The 12047-nt window shown below is 44.6% G+C and overlaps 1 protein-coding gene across 3 annotated transcripts in view; it reads left to right on the forward strand.

Moving 5' to 3' along the window:
* Positions 1-12047, forward strand: part of med15 (mediator complex subunit 15) — a 160106-nt gene continuing 148059 nt past the window's right edge. For all 3 annotated transcript variants that reach the window (XM_043716201.1, XM_043716205.1, XM_043716202.1), the window contains exon 1: positions 1-55. In XM_043716201.1, the coding sequence (XP_043572136.1) occupies positions 16-55 (40 nt within the window). In that variant the 5' untranslated portion in view covers positions 1-15. The remainder of the gene's footprint in view (positions 56-12047) is intronic.

The following is a 12047-nucleotide window of genomic DNA, read 5'->3' on the forward strand; positions in this document are numbered from 1 at the left end:
CTTTATAATCTTCTGATGCGTTGTGTTTTTGCAGATAAGAAGAGTCGAGCTGGTGGTAAGCAGTATTTAATTTCAGACTTCAGTGAGATACAATAAAATTGTGCCTTTGAAATGATTGACTGGCTACCTGATTCAGGCCTGTAATTGTTGTGATTGTCATGACAGCAATGCATAGATATCCTGGCATTTTGTTTTATTTGTCCACTGGTTGTGGGCTTCACTGACACCATCAACATTTATTGCCCATCCCTTATTTGGAGCTTTCTTTTTGAACCACTGCTGTCTATGGGTCCAGGGTCAGATTTGTCGAGTAGTCAGCAGGTAAAAGAGAAAGATGGGGCAAGGTTTTCTGTGCAGCTGCTTAGTCCTGTTGAAAGTGAACAATAATGAAGGACTCTTTCCTGATATCTCTATTGCTATTCGTTGTGAGACCTCGTAATGGCAGTGTGTACAATGTAGAGACCAGAAGGTTCCTTGTGACTTTCCAGTCTCTGATCTAAACTGGGATTGCAATGGGGACGCTCAAACTGACCTCACTCCTCCTCCAGTTTTATAAGGGTAAAATGAGCCAGCCCCTGTCACACCTGCCCATTGAGTAAGGAGAGGATCAGGATCTATTGTGATAGTCCTTGGGATGAATGCCTTGTTGACAGTCAGGCTCTCCCTACATATTCTTGAGCCACAATGCCAGCATTTTTCTAGCAAAGCCCTAGTGCTGATTCCCTTGGGTTCAGTTCATGCTTATACAGTATTGCTATTGCAAACTACTTCTGTTGAAATCAGAGTCTCTCAAATAAATGCAACTCCTGCAATGACTGTTGTGAACTAAACTACTCATGCTGTTGAAGTCCAGGCTTTACTGTTGGGGTAAGAATGATTGGGAATTGACATTCTCAACTGTTTATAAGTGAACAGTCCTTACTAAGCTGCTTTGTTAAATTGATGCGTAGAGGTGAGCTTGTAATCATCCATGCAAAGAAGGTTTCAGCCTCAGCCCTACACCCAGGATGAGCTCATCTTTCTTTGTTGCTGAGAAATGTCCTTTGGCTTGTGAGATAGGGAGGATGTTCCTGCTTTTGCTCACTACTGAAATGAAACGTGTGCATGATATGTTGTAAGAGGATAGGGTATTCTATCAACATCACACTCACGGCTTGTGTCAAGACAAGCTGTGAGAGGCTAAAGTTCCTGTAGTTTGGTAACCATGAGAAGGCTGAAAGAGAAAACAAGAATGAAAGTGTACAATGTGCGTTAAAGCAGAAAAAGTTTTAACCATCAGGAATGTATCATTTCCCCATTACCAGTTTCCTATTGGGGTAGGGGTGAGTGGTGATGGCTGTTCACTGTTGTTTTGGGGGAGACAATACCTTTCAAGACGTGAAAGGGAATTGATCCCTGGTGCAGATGCAATATTCTATTCAGGATGTCTGGTAGGAGAATCGCTGCTGTTCACTTTGCAAGCTGATTCAGCAAAGACCTGTGTGGCGCATGCTGGTTGGTTACTGTTCTGGGAGTGGTTCCCTCTTCTTTTTGTACTGCTGCTATTCCTCGTGAGGCAAGTCCTTTTCCTGTTAGGCTTTTCTCCCCCCTATACCGAGCCACAACTAATAGTATACAAAGTTCCTACAGAAATCATCATTTTGGAAATTTGCTAATCCTGAGGTGGTAGTGATATCACTTACTTACCTTTGGCTTCTGTGATGGAAAGTCACATATCAGAATTGTAGGAACCAAAAATCTGACGAGAATCAGAAAGTTAAACCAATTAATGTTAACAATGTAGTAATACCAGAGACATTACATAACTCTCACCCTGGATCAAGATTCACCTGGAGCTGATGTCCTATTGCTTGGGTTCAAACGGAGGTGAATGTAGATATCATGGATGCCTCTGTTTTGATCTGATAAAACTCCCCAGATTTTTGGAAGGTGAAACATACAACCTTGTTGTTCAAGGAAGGAGAGCAAGGAAATGTAACTATAGGCTGACTAGCCTGCTCTCCATCTTCAGGAAAATGCTAAAGCCTGTTATTGGGATTTAGTTTAAAGGAAGTTTTAGAAAATCATCACATGGTTTCATGAAGGGGAAGTTGAAACTTTATTGCTGGAACAGCACAGCAGGTCAGGCAGCATCCAGGGAACAGGAGATTCGACGTTTCGGGCACAGGCCCTTCTTCAGGAATGAAGAAGGGCCTGTGCCCGAAACGTCGAATCTCCTGTTCCCTGGATGCTGCCTGACCTGCTGTGCTGTTCCAGCAATAAAGTTTCAACTTTGATCTCCAGCATCTGCAGACCTCACTTTCTCCTTCATGAAGGGGAAATCATGTTTAATACTTTTTTAGAAGATCCAACTAGAAAGGGGCAACCAGTGAATGTGTTATATTTGAGTTTTCAAAAGCACTTTGGTATAATTTGGTCAATTTTCAAGTTGACAGACTGTAACTAGTGATGGAAACAAGGATCAGTGCATGTCCCTAAGCTGTTGATAAGCTATATCATTGGTTTAGGTGAAGGGATTAGGTGCAATATACAGTATTCAGCTTTACTGACAGAACAAAGATGAGTGAGGAGATGAAGGCTGCAAAAGGATTTAGATTTACTGTTTGGACAAATTGTGTGTGGAAGTGTGAAATCATCCACTTTGGCAGGAAGGAGCAGGATATTTTTTGAAATTGAGAGTCTAGCAGTTGTTGCTATACAGAAGGCTTTTGTTACACTTATGCACAAACCACAAAATTTGCATGAAGCGGCACCAAGCAAATAGGGTAACAGTCATTATGTCAGCTTTTATTGCAAGAAAGTGATGTTTTTGCACCGAACTTGAAACATAGAAAACTTTAGTCTCTTTTGTTTTATCCTCCACATGAATCATCCCCTATCTCTGTTCATCTAACCTGACAAATGCATCTTTCTATTCTATTATTTCACTGTGTTTTAAGAAGAAGCTAGGTAAGAACAAATCTCTTGTTTGTCTCAACTGCTCCTTGCAGTTCAAGTTCCACATTTTTTATTGCACTCTGGGTGCAAAACTGCATTTGATAAGGTTCCCCATGGTAGGCTCATTTAGAAGGTCAGGAGGAATGGGATACAGAATTGGCTGGCCAACAGAAGACAGCGAGTGGTAGTAGAAGGAAAATATTCTGCCTGGAAGTCTGTGGTGAGTGGTGTTCCACAGGGCTCTGTCCTTGGGCCTCTACTGTTTATAATTTTTATTAATGTCTTGGATGAGGGGATTGAAGAATGGGTCAGCAAGTTTGCAGATGACACAAAAGTTGGAGGTGTCGTTGACAGTATAGAGGGTGGTTGTAGGCTGCAGCGGGACATTGACAGGATGCAGAGATGGACTGAGAGGTGGCAGATGGAGTTCAACCTGGATAAATGTGAGGTGATGCATTTTGGAAGGTCGAATTTGAAAGCTGAGTACAGGATTAAGGATAGGATTCTTGGCAGTGTGGAGGAACAGAGGGATCTTGGTGTGCAGGTACATAGATCCCTTAAAATGGCCACCCAAGTGGACAGGGTTGTTAAGAAAGCATAATGGTGTTTTGGCTTTCATTAACAGGGGTTTTGAGTTTAAGAGTCGTGAGATCTTGTTGCAGCTCTATAAAACTGCACTTGGAATACTGCGTCCAGTTCTGGTCGTCCTATTACAGGAAAGATGTGGATGCTTTGGAGAAGGTTCAGAGCAGGTTTACCGGGATGCTGCCTGGACTGGAGGGCTTATGAAGAGAGGTTGACTGAGCTCGGACTTTTTTCATTGGAGAAAAGGAGGAGGAGAGGGGACCTAATTGAGGTATACAAGGTAATGAGAAGCATAGATAGAGTCGATAGCCAGAGACTATTTCCCAGGGCAGAAATGACTAACATGAGGGGTCATAATTTTAAGCTGGTTGGAGGAGAGTATAGAGGGGATGTCAGAGGCGGGTTCTTTACACAGAGAGTTGTGAGAGTGTGGAATGCGTTGCCAGTAGCAGTTGTGGAAGCAAGGTCATTAGGGGCATTTAAGAGACTACTGGACATGCATATGATCACAGAAATTTGAGGGTGCATACATGAGGATCAGTGGTTGGCACAACATCGTGGGCTGAAGGGCCTGTTCTGTGCTGTACTGTTCTCTGTTCTTTGTTTTGAATCTCCAGTGGTGGTGATGTCTTCTTAGTGTCTTTTTTTAATGTTAACAGTGCCCCAAATTTGGTCTCATCAACAGAATTTGAAATTGTATTTCTGATTTTCAAGTCCAAATAATTTTACGTAATTTGTGAAAAATAGAGCTCCCAGTTCTGACTTTCGTGGAGCTCTACTTTCTATCAGTTTGCCTAAGTGGCTTATTTAAAGACTTAGTGTTTTCTGTCCTGTAGTAAATCTGCAGGAGTAAAGGGATCAGAGGACCTGCCACATCTGTTTATAGCTTTGAGACCACATCTCAGGCAAGGTTTTAGTTTCCTAAGGAGGAATATGTTTATTTTATGGAGGTTGTGATAGAGGTTTACTAGTTTGAGTCCTAGGATGAGGAGAATGGAGGTTGAATAGAATGGACCCATATCTCCAATTTAGAAGAATGAGGGGTGACCTTACTGAAAGTTGTACAATTGTTAGTGGTCTTGATAGGATAGAAACTGCGAGGCTGGTTCACCCCTGCCTGGAAAGTCTAAAATGATAGGTCATAGTCTCAGAATAATGTGTCACCCATTTAGGATTTGGACAAGGAGAATGTCTTCATTCAGAGGGTTGTGAATCTTTGTACTTCTCTACTTCTAATTCTCAGCCAATAAGTACATTCAGAACAGAGATTGATAGAACTTTTGGGCCCCAAGGATAATGTGAGAAAGACATGTTGATTTGGAAGATCTTACTGAATAATGTGGCAGGAGAAAGTGAGGACTGCAGATGCTGATGAAGAGCTAATGCTCGAAATGTTGACTGTCCTGCTCTTCAGATGTTGCCTGACTGGCTGTGCTTTTCCAGCACCACACTTACTGATGCTGAGTAATGTGGCAGGTTGAATGGACTCTATGGTGTACTGCTTCTATTTCTTGTTGATGACTTTCCCTCTATCATAAGGTCAGAAGTGGGGAAGTTCGCTAATGATCGCAAAATACTCAGCACCATTCTTGGTTCACATTTAAATGCAACAAGACCTGGACATGATACCCAAGTATCACATCCACCACACAAATGCCTGGCAATGACTGTTGCCCAACAAAAGAGAATCTAATTATCACCTCTTAACATTTATCACTGAATTCCCCCACTATCAATGTCCAGAGCATTACTATTGACCAGAACCAGAACTGGACTAGTCATACAAGTACAGTAGCAGGAACAGCAGGTCAGAGGCTAGGAATCCTGCAGTGAGAAACTCACCACCTGACTCCTCAAATGCTGTCAACCATCTGCAAGGCACAGTCAAGAGTGGAATGGAAGGATGCCCACTTGGCTGGATGATGCAGCTCCAACAACCATTTGAAAGCAAAGCAGCCTGCTTGATTGGCACCACATTCACAACCCTCCACTCCCTCCAATACTGGCGCTCAGTAGTAGCAGACTGTACTATTTGTGCAGAAATTCACTGAGGTTCCTCAGACAGTACCTTCCAAACTATGACCATTACTGTCTAGAAGGACAAGGGCAGCAAACACATGGGAACACCACCATCTGGAAGTTCCCCTCCAAGCCACTCACCATCCTGGCTTGGGAATATCTTCACTGTCATTGATTCAAAATCCTAGAAATAGATGACAGTACAGCAGCTCACCATCCTTTAGGGCCTTGGATAGAGGTGAGGGAGGAGGTGTGGACGCAGGTTTTACAGTTCCTGCGGTGGCAGGGGAAGGTGCCAGGATGGGAGGGTGGGTTGTAGGGGGGCGTGGACCTGAAGGAGCCTTCCACATCCATCAAAGTTTTATCTGCACATCCACTAATATCATTTATTGTATCTGTTGCTCCCGATGCGGTCTCCTCTACATTGGGGAGACTGGGCGCCTCCTAGCAGAGCGCTTTAGGGAACATCTCCGGGACACCCGCACCAATCAACCACGCCGCCCCGTAACCCAACATTTCAACTCCCCTTCCCACTCTACCGAGGACATGGAGGTCCTGGGCCTCCTTCACCGCCGCTCCCTCACCACCAGACACCTGGAGGAAGAACGCCTCATCTTCCGCCTCGGAACACTTCAACCCCAGGGCATCAATGTGGACTTCAACAGCTTCCTCATTTCCCCTTCCCCCACCTCACCCTAGTTCTAAACTTCCAGCTCAGCACTGTCCCCATGACTTGTCCGGACTTGTCCTACCTGCCTATCTCCTTTTCCACCTATCCACTCCACCCTCTCCTCCATGACCTATCACCTTCATCCCCTCCCCCACTCACCTATTGTACGCTATGCTACTTTCTCCCCACCCTCCTCTAGCTTATCTCTCCACACTTCAGGCTCTCTGCCTTTATTCTGCCTATGAAGGGCTTTTGCCCGAAACGTCGATTTCGCTGCTCCTTGGATGCTGCTTGAACTGCTGTGCTCTTCCAGCACCACTAATCCAGAATCTGGTTTCCAGCATCTGCAGTCATTGTTTTTACCTACACAGAGAAACACACCTCGTCCCATAATCTGTAAAATTTCGAGAAGCAAAGAAGATAGAACGTAGAACATTACAGCTCAGTACAGGCCCTCCTGTCCTTGATGTGCTGACCTGTGAAGCCCATCTAACCTACACTATTCCATTTTTGTTCATATGTTGATCCAATGACCATTTAAATGCCCTTAAAGTTGGTGAGTTTACTACTGTTGCAGGCAGTGCATTCCATGCCCCCCGTACTCTGAGTAAAGAAACTACCTCTGACATCTGTTGTATATCTGTCCTCCGTCATGCTAGCAGTCACTATCCAAGGAAAAAAGGCTCTCATTGTCCACCCTCTCTAATCCTCTGATTATCTTATATGTCTCAATTAAATCACCTCTCAATCTCCTCCTCTCTAACGAAAGCAGCCTCAAATCCCTCAGCCTTTCCCTGTAAGACTTGCCCTCTATACCAGGCAACATGTTAGTAAATCCCCTCTGCACCCTTTCCAAAGCTTCCACATCCTTCCTATAATGTGGTGACCTAAAGTGTACGCAATGCCCCAAGTGTGGCCGCAGCAGAGTTTTGCTACAGCATGACTTCGTGGCTCTGAAACTCAATCCCTCTACCAATAAAAGCTAACACACTTAACAACCCTATCAACCTGTGGCTTCTTTCAGGGAACTATGTACATGGACACCGAGATCTCTCTGTTCATCTACACTACCAAGAATCTTACCATTAGCTCAGTATTCTTTATTTCTGTTGCTCCTTCCAAAATGAATTACCTCACACTTTTCTGCATTAAACTCCATTTGCCACCTCTCAGCACAGCTCTGCAGCTTATCTATATCCTTCTGTAACCTTCAACATCCTCCAACTATCCACAAATCCACCAACCTTAGTATCATCCATAAATTTATTAACATATCCTTCAATGCCTTCATCTAGATTGTTTATAAAAATGACAAACAGCAGTGGACCCAAAACAGATCCTTGCGGTACACCACTAGTAACTGAACTTCAGGATAAACATTTCCCATCAACCACCACCCTTTGTCTTCTTTCAGCTAGCCAATTTCCTATCCACATCCTCAATCCCATGCCTCCATATTTTGTGCAATAAATAGCCTACCGTAGGGGACCTTGTCAAATTCCTTACTGAAATCCCTATACACCGCATCAACTGCTTTCCCCTCATCCACTTGTTTATTCACCTTCTCAAAGAGAAACAATGAGCTTTGTGAGGCATGACCTACCCTTCACAAAACCATATTGACTATCCCTAATCAGCATATTCGTCTCTAGACAATTATAAATCCTATCGCTTATAACCTTTTCCAACACTTTACCAACAACTGAAGTAAGGCTCACTGGTCTATAATTTCCAGGGTTGTCTCTACTCCCATTCTTGAACAAGGGAATAACACTTGCTATCCTCCAGATTTCCAGCACTATTCCAGTAGACAATGACGATGTAAAGATCAAAGCCAAAGGCTCTGCAATCTCCTCCTGGTTTCCCAGAGAATCCTAGGATATATACCATCCGGCCCAGGAGTCTTATCTATTTTTACACTTTTCAGAATTGCTAACACCTCCTCCTTGTGAACTTCATTCCCATCTAGTCTAGTAGCCTGTATCTCCGTATTCTTCTTGACAATATTGCCTTTTTCCAGTGTGAGTACTGACGAAAAGTATTCATTTAGTGCTTCCCCTATCTCCTCTTACCCCATGCACAACTTCCCACGTGATTGGCCCTAACCTTACTCTAGTCATTCTTTTGTTCCTGATATACCTATAGAAAGCTTTAAGGTTTTCTTGAATCCTATCTGCCAATGACTTATCATGTCCCCTCCTGGCTCCTCTTAACTCTTTCTTTAGGCCTTTCCTGGCTAACCAGTAACTCTCAAGCTCCTTAACTGAGCCATCACATCTCATCCTTACATAAGCTGCCTTCTTCCTCTTGACAAGAGATTCAACTTCCTTAGTAAACCACGGCTCCCTCGCTTGACAACTTCCTCCCTGCCTGACAGGTACACACTTATCAAGGACATGCCTTAGCTGTTCCCTGAATAAGCTCCACATTTCAATTGTGCCCATCCCTTATAGTTTCTTCTCCGTCTTATGCATCCTAAATCCTGCCTTATCGCATCGTAATTATCTTTCCCCCAACTATAACTCTTGCCCTGTGGTATATACCTATCCCTTTGAATCATTAAAGTAATCATAACTGAATTATGGTCACTATCACCAAAGTGTTCACCTATCTCCAAATCTAACACCTGGCTGGGTTCATTACCCAGTACCAAATCTAATGTGGCCTCGACCTCCGTTGACCTGTCTACACACTGTGTCAGGAAACCCTCCTGCACATATTGGACAAAAACTGACCCATCTAAAGTACTCAAACTATAGTATTTCCAGTCAATATTTGGAAAGTTAAAGAACCCATAACAACTACCCTGTCACTCTTTCTCCTATCAAGAGTCATCTTTGCTCTACATCTTTGCTCTACATGGATAGGTTGAGAGTGCTAGGCCTTTTCTCGTTGGAACGGCGAAGGATGAGGGGTGACTTGATAGAGGTTTATAAGATGATCAGTGGAATAGATAGAGTAGACAGTCAGAAACTTTTTCCCCGGGTACAACAGAGTGTTACAAGGGGACATAAATTTAAGGTGAAGGGTGGAAGGTATAGGGGAGATGTCAGGGGTGGGTTCTTTACCCAGAGAGTGGTGGGGGCATGGAATGCGCTGCCTGTGGGAGTGGTAGAGTCAGAATCTTTGGTGACCTTTAAGTGGCAATTGGATAGGTACATGGATGGGTGCTTAAGCTAGGACAAATGTTTGGCACAACATCGTGGGCCGAAGGGCCTGTTCTGTGCTGTATTGTTCTATGTTCTATGTCTGGAACTATTCGGAAGCCTATAGAAAACTCCCAACTGGGTGATCTCTCCTTTCCTGCTTCTAACCTCAGTCCATACTAACTCAGTAGATGAGTTCTCAAACTTCCTTTCTGCTACCATAATACCCCTTTTACCATCTTCTCTGATCTTACTGAAACATCCACATCCCAGAACCTGCAACCAGCATTCCTGTCCCTGCTCTATCCATGTCTCTGAAATGGCCATAACATCGAAATCCCAGGTACCAACCCATGCTACAAGTTCACCCACCTTATTCTGGATGCTCCTGGTGATGAAATAGACACACTTCAAACCAATGTTTTGCTTGCCAGTGCCCTCTTGAGACATTGAAATGTTATGCTGACCTCACTACTAAATCGAACTACAAATTAGGTTCCCATTTCCCTGCTGAATTATTTAGGTATTGGTACCTCTCTGGTTCAAGCAAAGACAATCCTGTTTGTAGAGGTCCCACCTACCCAAGAATGAGTCCCAATTATCCAAATATCCAAAACCCTCCCTCCTGCACCATCTCTGTAGCCACGTGTTCAACTCCTCTCTCTCCCTATTCCTCACCTCGCTAGTATGGGCACGGGCAGCAAACCAGAGATAACAACACAGTTTTCTCCTGCTGTAAGCTTCCACCCTAGCTCCCTGAATTTCTGCCTGAAATCCCCATCCCTCTTCCTACCTATGTCATTGGTGCCTATGTGGAACACGACTTGAGGCTGCTCCCCCTCCCGCTCAAGGATCCTGAAAACGCTATCAGAGAAATCATGAACCCTGGCATCTGGGAGGCAGCACACTAACCGTGAGTGTCTCTCGTTCCCACAGAACTTCCTATCTGTCCCCATAACTATGGAGTCCCCAATGACTAATGCTCTGCTCCTCTTTCCCCTTCCCTTCTGTTCCAGAGACCTGTGCCTCAGTGTTTTCCCCTGGTAAGTCATTCCCCCCAACAGTATCCAAATGGTATACTTGTTGAGGTAAATGGCCACAGGAGATCCCTGCACTGCCTGCTGGTTCCCTTTCCATCCCCTGACAGTAGCCCATCTACTTTCTTCTTGTACCTGAGGTTGACTACCTCCCTGTAACTCCTCTCAATAGCCCCCTCTGCCTCCCGAGTGATCTGAAGTTGCTCCAGCTCCAGTTTCAATAGACAAAAGATGCAGGAGTAGGTCATTCTGCCCTTCGAGCCTGCACCACCATTCAATATGATCATGGCTGATCATTCCTAATCAGTATCCTGTTCCTGCCTTTTCTCTATAACCCTTGATTCCACAATCCTTGAGAGCTCTATTCAACCCTTTCTTAAATGAATCCAGAGACTGTGCCTCCACTGCCCTCTGGGGCAGAGCATTCCACACAGCCACCACTCTCTGGGTGAAGAAGTTTCTCCTCATCTCTGTCCTAAATGGTCTCCCCGTATGTTTAAGCTGTGTCCTCTGGTTCGGCACTCACCCATCAGCGGAAACATGTTTCCTGCCTCCAGAGTGTCCAATCCTTTAATAATCTTATATGTCTCATTCAGATCCCCTCTCAGTCTTCTAAACTCAAGAGTATACAAGCCCAGACGCTCCAGTCTTTCAGTGTAAGGTAATCCCGCCATTCCAGGAATTGACCTTGTGAACCTACGCTGCACTCCCTCAATAGCCAGAATGTCTTTCCTCAAATTTAGAGACCAGAACTGCACACAGTACTCCAGGTGTGGTCTCACCAGGGCATTGTACAGCTGTAGAAGAACTTCTTTGCTTCTATACTCAATCCCTCTTGTTATGAAGGCCAGCATGCTACTAGTGTGGGCGGCACGGTGGCACAGTGGTTAGCACTGCTGCCTCACAGCGCCAGAGACCCGGGTTCACATCCCTCCTTAGGCGACTGACTGTGTGGAGTTTGCACATTCTCCCCGTGTCTGCGTGGGTTTTCTCCGGGTGCTCCGGTTTCCTCCCACAGTCCAAAAATGTGCAGGTCAGGTGAATTGGCCATGCTAAATTGCCCGTAGTGTTTAGGTGAAGGGGTAATTGTAGGGGAATGGGTCTGGGTGGGTTGCGCTTCGGCAGGTCGGTGTGGACTTGTTGGGCCGAAGGGCCTGTTTCCACACTGTAAGTAATCTAAACCTTCTTCGTTACCTGCTGTACCTGCATGCTTACCTTCATTGACTGGTGTACAAGAACACCCAGATCTCTTTGTACTGCCCCTTTACCTAAATTGATTCCATTTAGGTAGTAATCTGCCTTCCTGTTCTTGTACAAAGTGGATAGCCATACACTTATCCACATTAAACTGCATCTGCCATGCATCTGACCAATCACCTAACTTGTCCAGGTCACCATGTAATCTCCTAACATCCTCCTCACATTTCACCCTGCCATCCAGCTTAGTATCATCAGCAAATTTGCTAATGTTATTGCTAATACCATCTTCTATATCATTAACATATATTGTAAAAAGCTGCGGTCCCAGTACTGATCCCTGCGGTACCCCACTGGTCACTATCTATCATTCCGAAATGGAGCCGTTTATCACTACTCTTTGTTTCCTATCAGCCAACCAAATTTCAATCCAAGTTAGTACTTTGCCCCCAATAC

This window comes from Chiloscyllium plagiosum, chromosome 25, assembly GCF_004010195.1.
Source record: "Chiloscyllium plagiosum isolate BGI_BamShark_2017 chromosome 25, ASM401019v2, whole genome shotgun sequence".
NCBI classification, from domain to species: domain Eukaryota; kingdom Metazoa; phylum Chordata; class Chondrichthyes; order Orectolobiformes; family Hemiscylliidae; genus Chiloscyllium; species Chiloscyllium plagiosum.